Raw genomic sequence first — 24,607 nt, 5'->3', positions numbered from 1 at the left:
TCTAATTCTTGTGCTGTTTTCCCCCATCTCCACCAGTTTCCTACTGTGCATTGTATTTGGGTTCTTGTCTTCTCACTAAACATGGATTCTTTCTTTTTAAAAAAGCATAGGAGAGATAGTTATTTTATTTTTATAGTAACATTAGATTTAGGGTTTATGTCCATAGAAGTGAAATGAAAACAAAAAAAGAATATCACATGTCAAGATTATCTTCTTTTTTTTTTTATATATTTTTTTAAATGTTTGTACATCAGTATAGTGGTTCTTCTTAGTCTCTAGTCACTCTCTCCAAAGGTAACTTGAGTGAATGGTTTCTTATGTGTGTTTTCAGAATACAATTTAATACATAAAACAGCATGTGTATATATCCTTTAAAAAATTTCAACTAAAGGAACCTTTTAGTTATACCCACTGTCTTCGAGTATGTTTTCACATCAGATCTGCACATATTTTATTTTTTTCACATTTTTAAAATATTTATTTATTTTTACATCATTTTTTCATTTCTTATATAAATTATTTTATTTTATATAATTCTTACATCATTTTTCATTTTTGCATAATGTATGCATTTACCCAAAGGATACGGAAACGTTAATTCAAAAGGGCACTTGCACCCCTATGTTTATAGTAGCACTATTTACAATAGCTAAGCTATGGAAACAACCCAGATGCCCAAAAATAGATGACTAGATCAAGAAGATGTGGTACACAGCACATTTTTTTAATGACTGCATATTCCATTTATATGATGTACTTAACAACCAGGACTTCTTGTTTCTAGTTTGGGCCATTATGAAAAATGCTACATTGAACCTAATTACACATATATCTTTCTTTTCTTTTTTTTTTTAAAGATTTATTTATTTATGCATACAAGAGCTGGGGTACAGGCCAGAGATGTGGGGTGGGGGGTTAGAGAATTCACCAGAGACAGCGTGGGGAACAGAACAGGCAGACTGACTGAAATACACTGCTGAGGGGAGCAGCAGGCGAGACAGGAGAGGTCTGCTTCGCCATGTGGTTTCTCCCTAGCCTGCTGGGGATCGCTTCATAGTGCGGTGCTTAACCCCTTGTGCCACCAGGGAGGCCCACATATATCTTTCTGACTTTTGCAAAAATATTTGTAGGTAATTGCTACATCAGTGGGGTGTATTTTTATATTTTTGTTGATATCAGATTGTCCTGCCATCACCAAAGACTGCACTGATTTGCAAACCTACCAGTTGCACGTGAAAATACATGTTTCTCCAGACTCTGTTTCAAATGTTTCTGGGCTTATGGAGGGAAATATTATCTCCTTGTTTAGATTACTTCTTCAGTTATGGGTGAGGTTATGTGGTTTGTTTGGTAACTTATAGTTTTAAAAGCCCGTAGGGGAGAATAGTCATCTAAAAAAACTAATTGGTAATCTTGACTGATTCCTTTCCTGGAATAAGAGGAGGAGCACACTACCATGGGAACTAGGATGTCTTTACCTGTTTTTTTAACTTTTACAAGGTTTTATGGGTGAGGCAGAAAAGGGCCATGATATACTGTTAGAGTCCTATTCTTTGATCTACTACTGATGTTTGTGGATTAAGTAATAGAATTTTTCTGTTCAGATTCCCTTAGTATAAATTGGTATGGGAGAAGAAGAGAAAGCTCTTTTGTCTTTTTCCATGTAGGATTAATTATGCTGAGTTGTAATAGATGATTTTTCTCCTGTACACAGCTGCCTGGAAACCCCGAATCAGATCTTGGGGCAATTCTGAATCCCCTGGGAGGATGTCTGGAACACTATAGATCTATGTTACCTAAAGTCTATAGGAAGTTTAGGGGGTTTGTGAACCCTTTATAATTGCAGATAATATTGTAATTGCTTGTGTATTGGAGTGAACACACAAAGCATTTTTTTGTAAGGGTAGGGAGAGAGCTTTTACCAGGTTCTCATTGAGACCCTTTGCCCTAGGAGGATAGGAGCAGTTAGGTGTTCTAAAGATTCTTAATTTAAAACCTATTGTGATCCCTTACCAGCTTATAAGTGACTTCCAATTCATAATAGTTTAGGCATATGAGTGAATTCTGTGCCTATTCGGGAGACCCCCTCCTAGAAAAAAAATGATCTCCCTGAAACAATAAAGAGATCTCACATAAACTCCTCCCTAGCTTACCCCATTATTTATTCCATGCTGGAATGACTTCTCTGGCCTATTACAAACCTAAGCTGTACCCCTCTGCTTTTAGCTTGGTAGCCCATAGGAGTGTGAGCAGGGTCACATTTGTTCTACTGCAAGCCTGAAATAAGCTGATTAGAGGACTGGTTGGTAGAATAAAACATCAACTCTTAAAAAGACTTTAGTTATCATGTGGTCTTGCATCTCAGTGTAGAGATTGAGAAACTAGCATAGTGAGGTAAGGGGGTGCAGAAGAGTTTGATGATTTAGAGTTGAAGATCTGAAGCTATACATCCCGGATACAAGTGAAGGCAAACACCTTAATAGTCATGTGGTCTTGAGCAAATTACTTCACGTCTCAGTGCCTCATAATAATAAACAGCAGAGCCTCCCTGGTGGCGCAAGGGGTTAAGACGCCACCTGTGAGGCTATCCGCAGCTACTGCAGCACGAGTTTGGTCCACGGCCAGGGAGCTGCCCACATGGTGCGGCAGACCTCTCTTGACTCACCCGCTGCTCCCCTCAGCAGTGTATTTCAGTTGATCTGCCTGTTCTGTTCCCCATTCTGTCTCGGGGGAATCCTTTCACAACCCCCCCACATCTCTGGCCTGTGCCCCAGTTCTTGTATACATAAATAAATAAATCTTTAAAAAAATTAATAGTGACTAATATTTTTAAGCATTATTTGCTAGGGATAAAGACAACTGTATGAATGATTCCTTATTTAATCCTTACAACAATCCTATGAAGTGGGTTCTATGATTCTTTAAGAATAAGAAACATTTCCTTGTTTTAAGATAAAGAGGTGTAATAACCATGAAGAAGTGAAATAACTTGTTTGTGTGTGTCATATTTTCTCTCTTCCCCCTCCCTCATTTTTTTTAAATCAAGTAGGGTCTATGCACATTTTGGTTTTCTTTCATCTATACCTCCTTTGCAATGAAACTTTATCTGAATTCCTCTCAGATTTTTCTAATATAAGTCTGTCATACTCTGATGTCTGAGTCCTTTAGACTTTTTGCCTCTAAAAGTTAAACCCTTTTTCACTATCTTCTGGTCGAACCCCAGCCTATATGCTAGATTTCCAAGTTTCTTGTTCTTTTAACCCTGAAAACCTGCATGTTACTTATTTTGCTGCCAAGTTTTAGAGACTGAGACTGTAAACTGCCCATAGGACAGATCCAACCCAGAGATTTTTGTTTGGCCTACATGATGTAATGGTGTTTGGAAAATTCCACAGAAAAACCACAAATTCTAGTATATCTTGAGAAAGTCAGAGGATCTGATACCATTCAACCTTTATTCCTATATGACAGTGGTCAGTCGGACCTGAGTTATGTTCCTTTTTAAACCTTTAGAATGGTTAAGGGATCTACTACTCTTTGATGTCTTTATTTTTTTAATTTTTAAACTTATTTTCTTACATCATTATTCTTTTTTGTACAATATTTGTACTCTTGTATGTCTTAATCCAGGTGTACTTTATTGATTTATGTCACTTGCTTGGCTCTGTGGTCATTGGAGTTTGAAAGGTCTGCTTTGGGGATTTAGTGGTATTGAATGGGCTAAAGGGTGGAAACTTGAGTATAAGAAACTAGAGACTAGAGAATGACATCACATACATAAATATACACTTCATGTTTGGACAAGGTTTCTTTTACTTCATTTAGATTATGTCCGCTGATATCTTTTCATGACCATCCTCTCCATTTTAACTGCCAACATCTCTCAATTAGGTCTTACTTGGACTTTTGCAGAGGCCTCTGAACAGTTTACAGACTGAGATCCTTTAATGTCTAGAGAACTGAGGAAAAGTAAAGTTTCCCCTGCTTGTTTTACCCTTTTTATTGCCTGTTTTAGCTCTCTGCTCATTTAACATCCCTCTCCCTTCTCATATTCTTAGTTTCTGTCAATTTCTGTCAGGAACTGTTAGTTCTGTGACAGGTAACAGTGCCTTGCTTTGACATGGATAATAGAGTAGTTCTTTCCCACTGAGAAACAAAACGAGGACAAGCCAAAAATTCTTGTAAGACTTGCCTTATGAGCTGGTGTTTTTACATGTTGTATAAATGACAACTGTGAAAATGGGAAATGAATTCAAATTCCTACTATTAGAAAGAAATTATTCTTAGGACCTCACTTGACTTGAGAAACTTACAGGCTAAATATCCTGTGGGACCAGTGCCAATCCCATAGAGACAAATAAGTGTACTCATGGCCTTCTGAACAAGCCAGACAATCTCTGCCACATTGCATTTGAGGGTTTGCTCATGATTAGGGGAAATAGAGCCCAGTGGTTCAACTTCAAAGGCTAGAAGTGACATTCATGCACTGATGTTTATTGAAGTTTTAAATGAGGTTCTCTGGACTCTGACCTCTTCTCTCAGAAAGCAAGGCCATCAGGGTAGACAAATATTATACAAAAAGTATTATTCATGAAAAAGTAAAAAAGTATTATACATGAAAGAAAAAAAGTTGATTTGGATTTCATTAAACCTGAGAACTTTTGTTTATTAAAATATCCATTAAGGGAAAACATAAGCCAAAGGACAAGCCTTAGTCTGTGAAGAAATATTCATAATACATTTATTGAGCAAGTATTCATATTCAGAATATAAAAAGAATTACAAATCAAAATTGAGAATAAGACTAAATTTTTAAAATGAGCAGAAAATGTTGAACGTAATCTTCACAAAAAGATGATACCCAAATAGGGGCCTCCCTGGTGGTGCGAGGGGTTAAGACGCAGCACTATGAAGCTGTCCGCAGCCACTCCAACATGAGTTTGATCCCTGGCCAGTGAGGTGACTCACATGGGGCAGCAGACCTCTCCTGTCTCATCCATTGCTCCCTTCAGCAGTGTATTTCAGTGGATCCACCTGTTCTGCTCCCCACTCTATCTCTGGTGGATCCTCTCACCCCCCACACCTCTGGCCTGTACTCCAGTTCTTGTATGCATAAGTAAATCTTTAAAAAATAAAGATGATACCCAAATAGTCCATAGACATTGGAAAGGTTTTTCAGCTTTATACTCATGAAGGAAGTACAAAACAAGACCATAGTGAATTATCATTAATGTAAACTGAATGGTTAAAATTAAAGAGACAATGTCAAGGGTATGGAGCAACTAAACTCTCATAAATTTCAGGTGAGTGTAAATTGATAGAATCTCTTGGGAAAATTTTCTGTCAATAGCTACTAAAACTAAACTTACTGGGCCTCCCTGGTGACACAAGGGGTTAAGACGCAACCTGTGAAGCTATCCACAGCCACTGCAGCATGAGTTCAATTCCTGGCCAGGGAGCTACCCACATAGAGCAGCAGATCTCTCCTATTTCGCCTGCTGCTCCCCTCAGCAATGTATTTCAGTTAGTCTGCCTGTTCTATTCCCCGCTCTGTCTCTGGTGAAGCCTCACCCCCCACACCTCTGGTTTGTACCTGCTATTGTATGCATAAATAAATCTTTTTAAAAAAACCCAAAAACTAAACTTATGATTTCACAATCCAGCAGCCTCACTTTTAGGTATATCTAAGAAAAATATTTCTGCTCTAAGACATGTCCAAGAATATTCATGGCTGCTTTATTCATAACAGCCAAACGCTGGAAACAATATTAGTGTTTATCAAAGGAGAATGAATAACTGAAAGTAGTCATAAAATAGAATATTGCACAGACATGAAAAAAGGTGAACTATAGATACACACATTGACTTAGATGAGCCTCATGCCACATAATCATATTAATATATATACTATATGATTCTATTTGTATGCTCTTCAAGCTAGACAGGTTATGGAAGTCAGAATAGTGGTTACCTCAGGACAGGGAAACTTCTGGGATTCTGTGTCTTTATCTGGATGGTAGTTTCAGGGTGTATACTTATGTATTAATTTATTGAACTGTATGTTTAGAGTTAGTGTATTTTATTATCTCTTAAAGTAATTTTTTTTTTTTTAAAGAATCCGAAGTCACTATTGTCTTCAATAGTGGGTATTTACCTTCTTCCCTATGATACTAATGGTTGTTACAATATCACCAGCTCTTTAGGGAGCTGACTTGAAGGGGAAAAAGGAGAGATAAGAGTCAGTTTAGATGGTATTATAGAAAACTGCAACTTTAGAAAGACTTGTAATTGTTGGAGTTTAGGTATCAGAATGATTAACTCTAATCAGGAGACATGCTTTCTGATTAACCACTCCTCTCTTCTCTCCACCCCTACCCTTTTATCCCCTCCTCTCTCCTCTCCCTTCTCTCTCTCTCTCTCTCTCTATATATATATATATATAAATTTATTTATATAAATAAAAAATTTATTTGGCAAGTGTTCCATCCACCAAAACTGGCAACAAGTTTGTTTTCTCCCTAGAACTGTATTCTTCTTTGTTTTTGTTAATGTCATTACTGCTCTTATAATCATTCTGGCTGAAACCCCAGAGCTCTATTTGACTTTTCTGTCTCTCCATCCCTTTGCCATAATCAGCCTTGCTCTATATTAGTGCCTGCCCAATATTTTGAGTTCTTAAAGCTCCTTGCCTATTTCAGACCCGTATCACTTTTACCAGAAGTTACTGACTGTACTAGCTTTTTAACTTCCTTCTTGTTATTGACATATAGCACATATCCTCAAATGTCACTTTTGCCATTTCCCCCACCAGCTTTAGTGTCTTCTCATTGTCTTTGTTCATGGTCATATCCACAGAACATAATGTGTGTGGGGTGCTCTAAGAAAATGTTTTTTTTTTTTTTTTAATGAATGTATGACCTACTTTACTGCGTAAAAGAGAAACTCCTTGAGCAAGCACTCTGTGCCTTCTCTTGTGCCAGCATCCTTTCTCCTCGTGTACTCCTCCTCTATAAACATACATACACATAGAGAAGAATTTCTCCTTTTTTCTTGATTATTACTTACCTGTTCAGTTCCTTGTTAACCCTTCACGGTCCGGGTCAAATGGCAACCCATCAGGGAAAACTTCCTTGCTAAATCCCCCTGTTACACACTCTTAAAAGCTTCCTTTCCTTTACTCATGACCCCAACAACCAGCACAGTTTTGGCATAGAGTGTGTAAGAAAGCTTTCCCTTTCTCTGGAGGAAGAGACTGGCCTATTCAGAGCCTCAGTAAAACTTACAGTTTGTGGCATTCATGTTATATGTCTCAGCTGAGGCTTTTACTGTCTTTGATTATCTTTTAATGTAACTGTATTTTCTCTCCAGCAAATCAGTATAAGGTATTTGATTTCCTTCCCAGTGCCTAGCTTCTCAAAAGGAGGCATTTGCCCTCAGCTGTGTTAGTACTTTCCATATTTTTCTGAGGATTTTTAAGGACAGTCACATTTTGTTCATATTTAACTTCTACTGCCATACATAGTGCTTAAAATGTTATGGAATCAATATAAATATTGAATGTGTGCAGTGTTAATTAATACTCATCCCCAAATAGTCTCTATTTTCAAAGTTAGTTTTCTATAATGTTTTCTGGAACTGTTTATTCCCTGAGTTCTATAGCATGAGTCAAAACTTTGTCTTTAAGGAATAAATCCTTAGAAGAGGTTATAAGGCTTGCTGGCTTTGAATACCTGTCAATTAGTTATGTGGGGAAGACTTGGGGATTCTGCCAACGTTGCTTTTGAACTTTGAGGCCACAAGGTGGAGCTCTAAAGCCAGCTTCATCTGTTGGACCCTAGTCAGGTTCTCAAATGTTACAGAGCATCAGAATCACCTAGGGAGCTCTTAAAATGCTCCTTCCTAGGTTAAGTTTTTGGACTGAAGTCTGACATAGGAGTATGATATTTTAGAAGAAATACGCCAAATGACTTTGCAACTTTGTGTATCCTGCAAAACAGAAACTGGTTATTAAGAGGTCCTGTTGAATTTGCTTCTGTGTTTACTAGGATCCAGGCTCTATGGGCTTTACGTCAGAGCTTATCTGTGTCCTTTCCTTCTCACCAGGCACAAATGTACTTTTTATAATAAGAGACTTAGGCTTAGGTCAGAGCATCTGGGGAATGTCTGGTAAGAGAATGGGTGTTCTGGAAGCATGCAATATTTAGTACTCCCCTATTCTAGTTACTCAGGGGGAGGCAATATCAAAACCCTTATTCAAGTGATCTTTCTTATTTTAAAACTTTTTACTTCTTTCTTTTTTTTACTTTTTTTTTACTTCTTTCTTTTTAATGAACTAAGAAATCATCCCTGAAAGTATAATCTTGACCATTTCCTTTAAAAATTTTTTTGTGCTAAAAATAATTCCTCAATTAAATAGAAGTAGAATAGTAAGATGAACACCACTATACCATAACCCAACTTCTGAAGTTGTCAACCATGGACAGTCTTGTTTCATTTGATCCTCATCTGTAGCATTCTTACTTAATTACCCTGTATTAATTTCCAGATAACATCCTATTACTTCCTCTGTGGATACTTTAATATGTATCTCTGAATCTCTAAAAGATAATCTTTAACTTGAGGCAAAATTCACATAACATTAAATTAACAATTTTAAAGTAAAAATTTCAGTGGCATTTAGTACATCCACAAGGTTGTGCAACCACTCCTTCCATCTAGTTCTAAAACATTTGTATCACTGCCCCCCCTCCAAAAAACCATTAAGCAGTTCTATTTCTCTTTCAGATTACTTTTTCCCCATCCCCTTTGCTTCTGGCTGGGTACCACTAATTTGCTTTCTATCTCTTCGAATTTACCAGTTCTGGGTATTTCATACATGATATGACCTTTTATCTGACTTCTTTTACGTAGCATAATGTTTTTGAGATTCATTCACATGGTAGCATGTATCAGCACCTTCTTTCTGCAGTAAGAGTTCAATCTCTGCCAGCCGGCGAGAATCCCACATGGCAAAGCAGACCTCTCCTGTCTCTCCCGCTGCTCCCCTCCGCAGTCTATTTCAGTCAGTCTGCCTGTTCTGTTCCCCGCTCTGTCTCTGGTGAATCCTCTCACCTTTCCACGCATCTGGCCTGTATCTTGGTTCTTGTATAAATAAACAAATCTTAAAAAAAAAAAAAAAACTTAAAAAATACAACTACAATATTATCACACCTAAAAAATTAGCAATAATTCCTTAATAGCATCACATTTAATTAATGTTTACTTCCTCAATTGCTTTATAAATGTTTTGTTACAGGTGGTTTTTTAATCAGAATTCAAATAAGGTCCTTACAAAACAATTAATTGATAATGACTTCTGAGTCTCTTTAATCTATAAGTACCACTGCCTCTGATCTTTTTTCTTACAGTTTTATTTGTTGAAGAAACTGAACTATTTATCTTATTAAATTTCTCACATTTTAGATTATTTTGATAATATTCCTATACTGTCATTTAGCATGTTCCTCAGATTATAGTTTTACCCTATACATTGATGCTAGATTTAGGGACTGGAACAGATTCAGGTTTTATTTTTCGGTGGGACAGGGGGGTGGGAAAATTATTTCATGCCTGGTGTTATATACATCCTGAGGAAAGATAAAAATATGTAGTTTTGTCTTACTTTGTTTTAAAATACGTTGACTAACTTCTTACTATAGTTTTTTAAAAATATAAGTGATACTGTGATGATATGGAGAAATTGGATAACTCATACATTGCTTGTGGGGATATATAGTAGTATAGCTTCTCTGGAAAAGAGTTTGGTGTTTCCTTTATAAATTAAAAATAACATATCATATGACCCAGAAATTCCACTCTTGGGCATTTATCCAAGAGAGATGAAAACTTATTTTCACACAGAAAACTTTACATAGCAACTTTATAATAGCCCCAAATTGGAAACTACCTAACTATGGTTGTTAAGTTAAACTACAGTACATTCTGCTATAATATACTACTTGGTGATAAAAACAAATGAACTATTAATATACTCAACAATTTGATTGAACCTTAAGAGAAAATTATGCTTTGTGAAAAAGCTAGTCTCAAAAGGATACATACTGAATGATTCCATTTATATAACTTTCATGAAAAAACATAATTTTATACAAATGGGAAGCAGATTAGTGGTTGCCTTGTATCAGGAATGGGGTAGAAGGAGTGGCTATGGTTATAAAAAGGTAACAGGAGTGAGTTTTGTACTGATGAAAGCACCTTAATCGTGGAAGAAGTTACAAAAGCTACACACATTCACACATACACACACGCATGCATACACGCACATGTATAACTTACAAAACTTGGTGCATAGAACCTTGCATATTTCTTTGCAACTTTCTCTGAATATGTAATTATTTCAAAATTTATTAAAAAATGCAAGTAATATATAGCATTGACCTTTTAAAACAGTCAATAAAGCTAAAGTCCTTTCTATCTTTTTCTTTCAGTCCTGCTCCCTCCCTCCATTAGGGGTCTGAAATGTTAGACATTTGTGGTAATGTTTCCAGAACTTTTTGTTTTGTTTTTTGGTTTAATATACTTACACAGGTACTAATAGGTATATATGGTATTGTTTCTACATTCATGTATGGTTTTCACACAAATGACGTACTACTATATAATCATTCTTCAACTTTGCTTTTTCACTCACCAGTATGTATTGGGAATTTGTCCACATATTAACATATCCAGATTTATTTTGCTTCATTTGGGAGTTAACTGTTCAGAGCAACTCTCCTTACACTCTGTTCAGAGGCAGGGTATAATTTTCTTCTAGGAAGTCTTTTTTTTCTTTTAAAGATTTATTTATTTATGCATACAAGAGCTGGGATACAGGCCAGAGATGAGAGAATCCACCAGAGACAGAGTGGGGAACAGAACAGGCAGATTGACTGAAATACACTGCTGAAGGGAGCAGCGGGTGAGTCAGGAGCGGTCTGCTGTACCATATGGGTAGCTCCCTGGCCGGCCGGGGATAGAACTCATGCTGCAGAGGCTGCGGATTGCTTTATAGTGCAGTGCTTAACCCCTTGCGCCACCAGGGAGGCCCCTAGGAAGTCTTTGGTGACAGTTTATGAAAGGCATGTCTCTCATAGTACATATTCCCGTTATTACAACACTGTTGGTTATCTTGTTCCTCATTAGTCCTTGACAATGTCTAACTCATGTTATTTCATCTTTTAATACTATCCATGTACCTAATACAGTGCCTAAAATAGTTAGCAGGTATTCAGAAGTGTTTATAAATAAATGTATACATGAATAAATGAGTTACCGAATTACAGGGAAGAATGCAAAGTGACTAACTTAGACGAATCCTTCTAGACTTAATGCATCTCAGTCAGAGCTTTTCTCTTGCTGGGCAGAATAATCCTGTCTAGATTATAGAATTGGTATACACATTATACACAAAAATATTTTGGAAATTAAATTTAATGAAAAACTTGCTTCTAGGGTTTTTATATTGGTATAATTCTCTAGTGTATTCATAGTGTGAACAATTTATTTTATGGTCACAGGTTAAACTACTAATATTTTTATCTGAGTCATATATTTTATTTCTTATTTCACTTTCAATAATCTTGGCTTCATTTATCCATGACATTATCTATGTGTGAAAGATTTTGCCAAGAACATTGCTGATGTTTGTGGAATCTGCATAAAATCCCTTGTTTTGACTTTATTTTCTGTTCCAATCATATCACTTTGTCATTTATTTATGGATTTTTTGGAAGTAGAATGGCAGATTTATAAGAAACAGAAAAGCTGATCAAAGATGTACAAGAAAACGCAGAAAAACAAATCAGTGTCCTGTGTGATATAATCAATGAACAGAACCTCGAAATTGAAGCTTAAAATAAGAAAATAACAGGGCCTGCCTGGTGGCGCAAGGGGTTAAGATACAGCACCAGTTTGAACTCCAGAGGAATACACATAGGCAAAACACTCCACAGTATAGATTTCAGAGCTATCTTTGTGGTTTCATCTCCAGCAGCAAGGAAAACAAAAGAGAACATAAATAACTGGAACTGCATCAAACTGAATAGCTTCAGCACAGTGAAAAAAACCTATACTAAAACAAAAGGACATCCTACCGAATGGGAGAAAATACATATAACAAGGGACTGATGTCAGAGGTCCATAAAGAACTCAACAAAAGGAGTATACGGCTCAACAAAATGAAAACAAATAACCCCATCAAAAAATGGGAAGAATAACTGATCTGAGTACTTTTTCAAAGAAGACAAACAGATGGCCAACATGTACATGAAAAAATGTTGATCACTTGTTTTCAGGGAAGTATAAGTCAAAACCACAAGGAGATATTACACCTGTGAGAGATGGCCCATAGCAAAAAAACAAAACAAAACCAGATAACAAGTGCTGGCAAGGATGTGGGAAAAAAGGAATCCTCTTAACTTTTGATGGCAATGTGGACTATCCAGCCCCAACAAAAACAGTATGCTGATTTCTCAAAAGATTAAAAGTGGTCTGTGGTACAACCCAGCAACCCAGCAATTCCACTTCTAGGTGTCTACCCAAAGAATAATTCCAAGGGAAACGCACAGCACTGTTTACAATAGCAAAGCTATGTACACAACCTAAGTGCCCAAATACAAATGAGTGGAAAATGTAGCATATTATACAATCAAGAAGATGTAGTATATTATACAATAAATATTACTCAGTTTTCAAAAAAGATAAACTGTTGCCATTTGTGACAACATGAATAGAGCAAGAGGGGATTATGCTAAGCAAAATAAGTCAGAAAGAGAAAAGCAAGGGCCTCCCCGGTGGCGCAGCAGTTGAGCGCTGGGTTGAGAGGTTGCCCGCAGCCTCTGCGGTGCCGGTTCAATCCCCGGCTGCTCCCCGGCCACCAGAGGAGGGTCCCACATGGCACGCAGACCTCTCCTGCTGCCCGCTGCTCCCCTCAGCAGTGTACTTCGGTCCTTTTGCCTGCTCTGCTCCCCGCTCTGGCTCTGGTGAATTCTCTCACCCTCCCGCGCTTCTGACTGTACCCAGTGCTTGTATAAATAAATAAATAAATAAATCTTTAAAAAAAAAGAAAAGAGAAAAGCAAATAGTGAGTGATGTTACTTGTATGTGGAATATAGAGAAACCAGACAAAAAGGGGGTGCTAAAACCAAACTAAGAATGAACTCTAGAAAGCTGGCTATAGAACTGAGGCTATCAGATAGGGAGTGGGAAGTGGAGGGGTGAAAGCAAAATGGGGAGAAAGCACAATGGACTATCCTGGTAAAACTACAGTTCTTATAGGATCATAACTCTGTTCTAAGTCAGGGATTATTAAATTGCTACTTCATGATCCATTAGATCATGTTTATCAGATGTCTGTTATGTATCTGCCACTGTTTAAAACACCTGTGATACACAAGGAAAAGATAAAAATAGGAAAGGACAAATAAGAAACAGAATAAATACATAAAAAATACGTAGTATGTAAATGATTATTCATGACTTAGAAAAAATTATAGCAGGCAGGGAGACAAGGAGTGTTGGGTAAGTTGCAGTTTTTCATAGGTTATCAGGAAAGACTTAGTTGAGGAAGATATTTAAATAAAGAGGTAAGTAAATAAGCCATGCACAGATCTGGGGAGGAATATTCTGGACTGCTGGATTTGCAAGTGCAAAGGTCCTGAAACATATATGATGTGTTCTAGGGACAGTAAAGAGGCATCATGTGGTTGAAGTAGAGTAAGGTAAGAAGAGTGATAGGTGGGATCAGAGATAAAAGGGGTGAGAATAGAAGGTGTATTGTCTAAGGTCTTGTTGGCATTGTAAAGAATTTGTTTTCACTGTGATTGAAATGGAGGATTTTTAGTAAAAGAACGATGTGATCTGATTAATGGTTCAGGATCCTTCTGGCTGCTTTGTTTAGGATAAACTGAAGCATAGGTCAATAGTGGAAACTTGGAAACAAGGCAGGAAGCTCTTTCAGTAACCAGTGTGGTATGAAATAAATTTCATTGATCACAAGTATTTATTAAAGAAAACAATAAGGCGTAGAAAATGAGTACATTACATATAGTAAGTGGTATTTATTGCTTAATGAGTTTGATGCAATATAAAACATACAAGGGGTTACACTAAAAAAGTTTGAAAGCCATTATTTTAAGATTTTTTTTCTGTTACTGCCAACTAGAGGTGACTTTGGGTTTTGAACACATTCTCAGTGAGTGGCTCTGTATGAAACACTGTCTTCCTGTAATGGTATCTTGTCAGCATTTTTTCTCCCCATTCCTTTACGTTTCTCTATTCTCTTTTTTTGAACTTGTTGCCTAAGATTTTATTAGAAGTTAACTAATTGTGATTTTTTGTTTTCAGACCTTCTTGACTTGGGATTTTTCCCAGACTTGACTTCTTTCCTCCTTAACATTCCTCTAGTTTTGTGGCCTTGTAACCTAAGAGTCAGTGCACCCACCGCAGTTTCTTCTCCTGCCATCATGAACTGCCTGTTTTTTTTTTTTAATTTAAATTTTATTTTTATATTCCCCATACAATTACAACCCCCTTATTTTTGCCCCAAGCCCTCCTTTCCCCGCCCCCCACCCCTCATAGAGTGTCTCTTATTCATAGTTATTTGTTGATTTTGATATTTTCTTTCTTACAGTTATTTTTTTTCCTGGTCTCTTATTTAAGTATTCTAGATTCCTGCTATGAGTGAGACCATCCGGTATTTTTCTTTTTCTTTCTGGCTTATTTCGCTGAGCATGATCCCTTCCAGCGCCATCCATGTGGCTGCAAATTGCATGTGTTTATCTTTTTTGAATGCTGAGTAATATTCCATGGTGTATATGTACCACATCTTCTTGATCCAGTCATCTATTTTTGGGCATTTGGGTTGTTTCCAAATCTTAGCTGTTGTAAATAGTGCTGCTATAAACATAGGGTGCAGGTGCTCTTTGGAATTGATGTTTCTGTATCTTCTGGGTAAATACCTAGGAGTGTAATTGCTGGATCATATGGAAGCTCTGTGTTTAGTAGGTCCAGAAATCTCCACACAGCTCTCCATCGTGGTTGGACCAGTTTGCACTCCCACCAACAGTGCAGGAGAGTTCCTTTTTCTCCGCATCCTGGCCAACATTCGTTGTTGCTAATTTTTTCAATATGTGCCATTCTCACTGGTGTGAGATGGTATCTCATGGTAGTTTTGATTTGCATATGAACTGCCTGTTTACCTACATATCTTCCCACCCTCTCCTTCTGCACTGTGACAGTTGCTGTAGCAACTGCTATCTCAATCTCCCTCCTTCCCCTGTTTTTTTTTTTCTTCCACCTACCAACCAAAGTTTTATATACTATAAGATCAGGACTGCTGCTATGTGATATAGGTCAAAAAGTAGGACCAGGAATAGTTTTCAGATGAAGATTAAATGACTGCTTATGAAATACCTGTCTATTTTCTACAGTTTGGGGTAAAGGGGGGGATTTAAATAAAGTCATTCCGTTTGGATGAACTGAGATGACTTAAATGTTGAGTCCCTAATTCTATGGAAAAGTTATGAGTATCCAAGAACAAATCTGTTGTGGTACTGTCTCTTGATTCATTTTAAGATCTTGGTTGGTTTTGTGCGATTTTGGGGCTCTCTGGACCAAAGGTAAAAGCTTGGGCTCTAGATCACTTCAGCTCTGGTTATGTCCCTGTTTTGGAAGATGGTGATTAGAAACAATACAATGCCTGCTATTCATATTTGCTTCCTGGAGGGATTGGATATGCCATTTGACTATCTAAATATGTCTTTATCAGAAATTTAGTCATTGCCTGTTGTTGACCTCAAACTAAAATTTTCTGGTTATTCAAAAAGGGAAGGAAAGTTTAGCATACACACTGAACCTATAATCTATAGCTCAAATCAGGAGGTTTGCAGGGAATCATGTTCTTGTTACAGGGCAGAGAGAGGGGTACCCCAGGGCCCGCCAACCTGCCTGCTCTAAATAGGTTCTGCCATCTACCACATCAACACAAAACATGAGACTTTAAGGGGAAGGAACTTTAATACAATTAGGAAACAATACAGGAAAGGCAAAGTATATAGTTTCTAAATCAAGCACCCAAAGTGACCCATCCCCTCGTGGGTAGAAGTCCACCCAAGCAGGAGTGGCCCAGAACAAGGCCCCAAAGCCATGAGTCTAAAGCATCTTCCAGCGGGGACCCACAGAAAAGGGTCAGAAACAACCAGACAAGTCTGAAAGGAAAAGAGCAAAATAAAATGAAGACAAAAACCGCCATTGTCAACTCCCCATGGGTCTCACCCACATCTGTGTCACCCAGTCCACGACCAAAAGGCAAGCGCAGTTTCTTCACGTGTCTCTCAGCTCCATGTGCCTCCTCCAGGTCTCCTTCTGGATCCATCCTTCTTCCTCCTTCCTCAGTCTCCTCTGCAGCTTCTTCTCTCTCTGCTCAGCTCCACCCTCCTTTTGGGTGGGTCAGGAAACCTGGAACCTCCCCCTTTCCCGGGACTACCCTGTTACATTCTGAGTAATATAACTTTGTTCAGTCACAGATCATAAGGTGTATTTCTCAGAGTGGTTGTTCAACAGTTTTCTAGAGATCCCTCTAGAGAAGTCTTAATCTTGAAACTAAGTGTTGTATTAAAAAAAGAGTGAGAATTCTCAGGTCCTTTTCCTTTACACCACTTATATAAAAATGAAATGGTTAAAAGAGATTTTTGGGGTGCTGAACACATTTGAGTGGGACTGTTGTAACTCTCTGAACTGGTTCACTTTTTGCCTAATTCTGATTATTTGGTAATATCTGTAATATTCTTTGGGTTATGTTATAGGAAGTACAAAATGTCCCACATTCTTAGGTCATCCTATAAAGCAGAAGCTGTCCTAAAGCAGAATGGGGTTGGGGGAATTCCTCCCCACCTGTAGGACCTCATTTTCGCCTCTCTGGTTTTATGTACCAGCTCTGATGTCTGTGAATTGGAATGGCAGTGCCTTGATTCCAGGTATTTTACAGGTCTTAGGAAACTTTCATGTAGAAACTATAAGGAAATTCATGTTGATGGGCTTTAGAAATTCTTGTTAGTATCAACAAATGAATTATTTAATCATGGACTTATGGAAATCTAGGTTCATGGACTCTGATGTTGGAATATTTATTGATACCCTTTCTTGTGCTGGACATGATACACTTTCCCTGAAAACAGGTTCGCCCTGTTTTGCTTTTGTTTCAAAACCTTGGCCTTAAACAAGTACTTAAGAAAAATTTGTTATTTTACTTTGCCAGACCAATGAAGAAGTCCAATTGAGTATTTCTTTGGGTGAGCCTTTCAAAATACTCTTTCATCTCATTGGGGTTTGTAATGGTGGCTATTTCTCAGGAGGGGTAAAAATAGTGACATCTTTACTGCCAAGATCAGAGTCCACAAAGCAAGTCAAGATTGAATCATTCTTGTTGTATATAGATATCCTCAGCTCCCTAAGAGGAAGTTAGAAACTTCCCCTTCTGGGAAGTTGCAGAAGAGAAGACAAAAATATTTCAGAAGTTGTTGATAGAGTCTAGGAACTCTGATCTTAAAAGGATTTAGAAGTCCTTTCGGCTAGTAGACACAGAGCAGTAAAAAGTGCTATGTGATGTGGTTGGCTTTTCATTGAGCCTCCAGTAATCTTCTCTTCACCTTTTCTACCCACCCCCACTCTCTGTCTCCCAAATTCCAAAATGTAGTCTTGTTTCTCAAATTGTGGTTTGAAAGTCACTTGCATCAGAATGAACAGGAGTTGCTTGTTAAATTCAAATTCATAGACCCACTGCCAAGATTGAATTAGATAGCTGGGGATTGAGCCTGAGAACCAACATTTTATAACAGAGTCCTAGATGTTTTCTCATGCACACTGCACTTGGAACCAAAAACCACAGGATCTCTGACATAATCTTTTTATCTTGACTATAAAGACAAATTGCTTCTAAGCCTTTTTCTTCCTTATGAGCTAGATCAGCCCAACTGTCCCTATCAGGAGTAGACAGTTATAGAAGTCCTGCTGAGAAATTAGTTAACATAGGTCACACTCTGGATTTCTGGTGCTGTTCCATATCTCTGGAAGGAAATGAATTTTGCACCCAAGCTCCAAATATTCAGTGTTAGTAACTTGCTCTTTAGATTGCAACCCTAAGGATTCTAGGAGCAAGATTCTGATATACATACCCTCTCTGTGAGACATAGGAGTTTTCTGCCCTGAAGCATAGTCAAGAGAAAAATTAGTTATTCTCTTGGAGCTCACAAATAGACCTTTTTAGAATGATCAGATTGCCAAGTTAGGTCAAGAAGCTTTGGTGGAGATGGGCAGAGTACTATAGGCCTGACTAGGATCAGCAGAGGAAGATCCTGTCAGAGGCCCATGCTTTTCTATCAGGGATGCCTGAGCTGATGCAAACCCCTGCTGCTATGGCTGGTGGGACTGGCTATGTGTCTTCTTTTTTTTTTTTTTTTTTAATTTATAGAGGCATGTTTTTATTTATTTATTTGTTTGTTTGTTTGTTTTGTTTATACATGCACTGGGTACAGTCAGAAGCGCGGGAGGGTGAGAGAATTCACCAGAGCCAGAGCGGGGAGCAGAGCAGGCAGAAGGACCAAAGTACACTGCTGAGGGGAGCAGCGGGCGGCAGGAGAGGTCTGCACGCCATGTGGGACCCTCCTCCGGTGGCCGGGGAGCAGCTGGGGATCGAACCAGCGCCGCAGAGGTCGCCGGCAGCTTCGCAACCCAGCGCTCAACCGCTGCGCCACCGGGGAGGCCCTGGCTATGTGTCTTTTTATTGAGTCTTGTTTTCACCCTCTATTCCTCTTCAGTTCTATAGATGCTAGTTTATTTGCACACTCCATACTGATCATGAGTTGAAAGTCTTTTGTTGCTTTTGAGCTTAATGTTTAGATAATGCCTGTGACAGCTAGGGCACTCTGTAAAGGAAATGCCTAGGCTCAAATAGCACCGTCATTTATTTCCTGCGTGTGAGTGACCGTGGCTTGTGTTTAGGACCATTATAAGAACACAGTTCTCTACAGGGATTGTCATTTGGGGCCCGCAGGAGTACTAGGTTTTTCCTTGATTCTTGGCATTCTAGCGACTGTTTTCTAAGTCTCTTCTTTCTTTCCTTCCATTTTAATCATGAGGGGTTTAAATTCTATTTTGCTGAAGTCTTGTTTCCACACATAGTTGCAGTACCAGAGCGTTCCTCCTGCTGGTGAGAAGACTGCTTTGCGGGACACAGGACTTGTTAAAAGGCAGGGAGAGGGGCACCCCAGAACCCCCTAACCTGCCCACTGTAATAGGTTCTGCCATCCCCTGCATCAAGACAAAACATAAGACCTTTAATGGAAAGTAACTTTAATACAATTAGTGAAAATACAGAAAAAAAACAAAGTTTCTAAAACATAATTTCTCAATCAAGCACCCACAGTTACCCATCTCCTCGTGGGTAAAAGTCCACCCAAACAGGATTGGCACAGAGGTAGGCCTGAAAGCCTGCCACGAGTCTAAAGTACCTTCTGGGGCCTCCCCGGTGGCGCAGCGGTTGAGTACTGGGTTGCCAAGCTGACTGCAGCCCCTGCAGCGCTGGTTCGATCCCCGGCCCCCGGTGAGGGTCCCACATGGCGCGCAGACCTCTCCTGCCGCCAGCTGCTCCCCTCAGCAGTGTATTTCGTCAGTCTGCCTGCTCTGCACCCCGCTCTAGCTCTGGTGAATTCTCTCACCCTCACGTGCCTCTGACTGTACCCAGTGCTTGTATAAATCAATCAATCAATCAATCAATCAATCTTTAAAAAAAAAAGTACCTTCTGGCAGGGACCCATAGAAAAGGGTCAGAAACAGTCAGACAAGTCTGGGAGGAAAAGAACAAAATCAAAATCAAGGTAAAAGCGGCCATTGTTAACCTCCCCGTGGGTCTCTCACCTACATCTCTTTCAGTCAGTCCAGGACCAAAAGGCAAGCACAGTTTCTTCACATGTCTCTCTGCTCCACATGCCTTCTCCAGGTCTCCTTATTGCTCTCCATCCTGCTTCCTTCCTTCTTCAGTCTCCTCTCCAGCTTTTTCTCCTCGCTGCTCTGCTCATGCCCTGGAACCTCCCCTTTTCCTGGACATGTCCTTTCAGGGCCTCCTTTTCCCATTAGATATTTGCTTTTTTATTCCCTTATCTTCCACATCACTCTTGGCCCTACCCACCCCCAAATGTGTTATCTCCATTCAATATTATGTCTCTTGTGGTAGCATGTAGCTCTTTAAGTTTTCATTTGGTAAAACTTCTTTATTAAAAATGCTTCAAATTTGCTAGGCTGATTGAATTTTGGTATCTTGAGACCCTTTCCAGCACTGGGATTCCCTAGCACTTATAGACTTTTTCCCCCTAAAGCTACCAGAACTCTTTCTTTTCATAACACGTTTCTGTGTGAGGCAGAGTGAGTGAGTAGCTCTGATGTGGCACTCATTTCTTCAGCATCCCCAATGCATATGCTTAATCTCACTTTCCTGTCGCTATTTCAGTGCTCTAAGAATTAAAGACAATTTGCTTGTGATACTGGCAGTGAGCAGCCATCCCTTCATCATAAAATAGTGTCCAGATAATCTAGGATACTGACTACTTAAAAGATAGAACACATACAGACATGCTCTGTTAATTAGCACTATATATTTGTTACTGTTCGTGGCCATTCTTATTCACTATAAATCTGAAAGTATCTTCTGAGTCATGGAAAGAAATATTTTGGAACCATACTGTGTGATAATAAAAAAAGTGTTATGAATATTATGAAACTACAGAAAAATACTAGGTGAACCAGGACATACAACTCCCTAGTGAAGGTACATAAATGAATTATAAATATTAACCAAAGCCATTTCTGTCCTCATTGTTACCTTGTAGCACACTATCAAAATACCTTTCTGCCAGAATTCAATGTGCAAGCCTGATAGACGCGCCTGCGCACATGTTGAGAAGAAATAAATGCCTTGTGTTTTACAGACTTTGGTCCAGCCTCATGCTAATCTGTGTGCTTTCTGTCTTTCAGTTCTCTCCTGCGCTATGGTGGCAACCTGTCCCTCCAAAGTGCCATGAGTGTGCGATTCAACAGCAACGGGACCCAGCTCCTGGCCCTGAGGCGTCGTCTGCCTCCTGTGCTCTATGATATCCACTCCCGTCTGCCTGTGTTCCAGTTTGACAATCAGGGTTACTTCAACTCTTGTACCATGAAAAGCTGCTGTTTTGCAGGAGATCGTGACCAGGTAAAGCGCCCTCTGCCAACTGCATCCCACACTTTCGCTTTTCTCTTGTATTCTATACTGGTCTTTATTTCTCTGTAGCATCATGTCAGCTTGAAACAATTGAGTATAAACAGTGTCTGGATGTTCTGGTTTAATAGCTTCTTTATCATAGCTACCTTTGGGTAATATGAGGCACATACCATAAATCAAGACTGGTTACAAATCAGTTCTGAGCAACCTGGCTCTACCCATGTTTGTGAACAGATTTTAAGATTCAAAGAATGTGTCATTTCCAAACAAAGGAGGCAGTCAGTGGAAAACTAGCCTGTCAGTGAGAGAGATTTTTTTTCCAACAAAACACAGTGATGAATGAAACACCCTAAATACCATCCAAGGGACATATATCCTAAATGGCCCTTTGGGATGGCATTTTCTGGGAGGGAGTGGGCTGAGCAGCTTTGTTTGAGAGACAGCCAGATGCTGACTCTTTCTTTTTATTGCTGGCATCAACCAATCTATGAGTTTCCAGTCTCTTCACAGACTCACTGGGAATTGAGATACTGATGTTGACTTAAAGCTGATAGTTTAAAATCATAGTCGGCATTTTGTACTTGCCTGTTTTAACCACAAAATTTCACTGGGTGTCAGTGAGTCAGCCATTGGACTTCTTGGAGTAGTCAAGCTAAGTTTTACATTTGCCTTTACAAGTATGAGGAAAGATTGATCAAATTAGTAAAATTTTTTCTTCTCATACACAATAAATGTTATTACTCCTTCATATCTAGATTAGAAATAAAGAAACCTTCATCTCTTATTAATATTTAGTGTTCTCTTTGAGTATATCAACTGTATCAAATTTTGATAGCTAACTCTCATGTTGCGCGCCACCTCTTTAAAGTTATTTGTGGACATGAGCCATAAACACAACAGGTCTTTGACAACCTGTGAAGACCTGCTTTATGAAGACAGAAACTAGGATATTTTCCCCTGGACTAGGGTACGAGAGACTTCCGCTTATCATAGCTTAATGGTTAGTATATGTAGTAGAAACACAATAAATGCTTGTTGAATTGTATATTACATAAGCTGATATAATCTTTAAAGTTTTCCTGGCCAGGATTTTTTTTTTTTTTTTTTTTTTTTTTGTAAATAGAGGATACCAAAATTCAGAATTTATATTCAAATTGAGTCTTAGGACCTGCTAGCTGCAATCCACAATGGAAACCACTAGGTGGCCTCAATTATATAAGTGATGTTTCTTGAGAGGGCAGAGGGTCTGAATGAATTCATTTTTTTTTTTTATAGAGGCATGTTTTATTTATTTATTTGTTTGTTTGTTTGTTTTTGTTTATACATGCACTGGGTACAGTCAGAAGTGCGGGAGGGTGAGAGAATTCACCAGAGCCAGAGCGGGGAGCAGAGCAGGCAAAAGGACCGAAGTACACTGCTGAGGGGAGCAGCGGGCGGCAGGAGAGGTCTGCACGCCATGTGGGACCCTCCTCTGGTGGCCGGGGAGCAGCCGGGGATCGAATCGGCGCCGCAGAGGCTGTGGGCAGCTTCGCAACCCAGCGCTCAACCGCTGCGCCACCGGGAAGGCCCATGAATTCATTTTTTTTCAGCCAATTTGTTTCTTTGGTGGGAAGAAGCAGTTTTTAGAGATGATCAGATTCATAGTAGGTAATTGTCTGTTATGAAATGAAAGTTAATCTATGAGCTGTGGAAATGACAATTGAGCTCTTCCCTCACTCTTATTTTTCCTTTCTTCCTTGCTTTTGTTGATTTTCCACCTTTCATTGAACAATAAAGAACAGTTATTAAATGTAATGGCTTATTAATGCCAGAATGACAGGAACTGAGGGAAAGGTGAAAGAGGTAAAGCAGAATGGAGAGTGTGTTTTCTTTCATTTCCTATATTAGCAGCCAGACCTTATCTGCATTAAATCCTTTTTAAAGACCCAGAATGGAGGCCTCTAGCCAATATGTAGAGCACCTACACCATGGTTTTTTTAGCCTCAGCACTATTAACATTTTGGTCATATAATTCTTTCTCCTTTGTTATCTGGGGCTGCCTTGTGCATTACAGGATGGTCAGCCTCATCCTTGGCCTCTACCCACTAGATGCCAATATTATTTCCTCTACATTTGTCCCCCAGACAACCAAAAATTTTTCCAGACATTACCAGGTATTCAGGAAGGGAGGGGATTGCCTCTGGTTAAGAACCTATGACTTTGATTGTAATTACCCATTTGCCTAGATATGGCCATAGGCAAAACCACAACAAGGTATTTTGTGGTGGTCTTGAGTATGTATGTTGGTTTTGTCTTTTGGGTTATATATAATGATTATATATAAAATTATTATATATAAAATATAATAATATATAAAATTTCGAATGGTTTTTGATTTTACTCTATATAAATTTGACAATTTTTTTTTTTGTGACTTGTGTCTTATGGGAAGAATTTATGGGTACTGTATCCTGACAAACTAGATTGTCTTATAGTTGAGATAAGTAGTTTGCCTTGGAAGGAGGGGGATACAGAGTTATTGAATCTAACTTTGGACCAGTTTCAGAATTAATGTTTTTAGAGTCTGTTCATGTTACCCATATAGATTATCACAGCCATATAGCCTCGGGAAAAGGAAGTACAGAAATTTAGTTTTGACTGTTTTATTCTTCCTTTGGGATCTAAGAAATGTGGCTAATCCATTGTTGTCTTGTCTCCAATGCCTAGTGCACAGTGAGAACATATAATAAATATTTGCCGAAGCAAATACTGAGAACTTTGTTACCGTGTGGTTTTTAGCTTTCTGAGCCTAAGTTTCTCAACTGCAAAGCAGGATTGATAAGTACCATTTTTCCTGTTCAGGTTCTAGGAGCTTTGGGAAGATGAAACTAATCTACTGAATTTCCAGCTTTCTAGTGTTGCACGGGAGCTAAACTTGTCTCATTCCTAGAGCATGTTTCTCAGGGTTGATTGATAGATGCTAACGTTCCACATGCAGGGTTAAAGCAGCAGCTGTTATGGTTTACAGTATGATCTTTAGGACTGACTTGCATACTTTGACTAGTTCAGACAGTGTCCTTTTTGCTGCTTTCAAATTCCAAAACCTACCCTTTCCTTATATTAGTCTTTATTTTTGATCTTGTTCTTGTGTACTTTGAGAATAGCCACAGTCAGAGGCTCTGTGCTCTGGAACTCTTCATTTAGTCATAGGCTGGGTAACCATCCCAGAGAGGAATCTGAGAATTTCCATAATAGGAATGAACATGGTCAAGAAAGGCAGCAAGTGACCTATCTATCTTTAATTGCAATGAGGTTAGTCACTCCATACAAATGGACCCA

The 24,607-nt window shown here is 38.7% G+C and overlaps 1 protein-coding gene across 2 annotated transcripts in view; it reads left to right on the top strand.

Annotated features, from left to right (window-relative positions):
• Positions 1-24,607, top strand: part of DCAF5 (DDB1 and CUL4 associated factor 5) — a gene marked incomplete at both ends in the record, with an annotated part of 94,034 nt that overhangs the window by 34,306 nt on the left and 35,121 nt on the right. For both annotated transcript variants that reach the window (XM_084239950.1, XM_084239949.1), the window contains one exon: positions 21,067-21,280. In XM_084239950.1, coding sequence (XP_084096076.1) covers positions 21,067-21,280 — 214 coding nt within the window. The remainder of the gene's footprint in view (positions 1-21,066; positions 21,281-24,607) is intronic.

Source organism: Talpa europaea (assembly GCF_964194135.1).
Source record: "Talpa europaea genome assembly, chromosome: 8".
Classification (NCBI taxonomy): domain Eukaryota; kingdom Metazoa; phylum Chordata; class Mammalia; order Eulipotyphla; family Talpidae; genus Talpa; species Talpa europaea.
The sequence above is the reverse complement of the archived record's forward strand: the minus strand, read 5'-3'. Positions and strand labels throughout refer to the sequence as shown.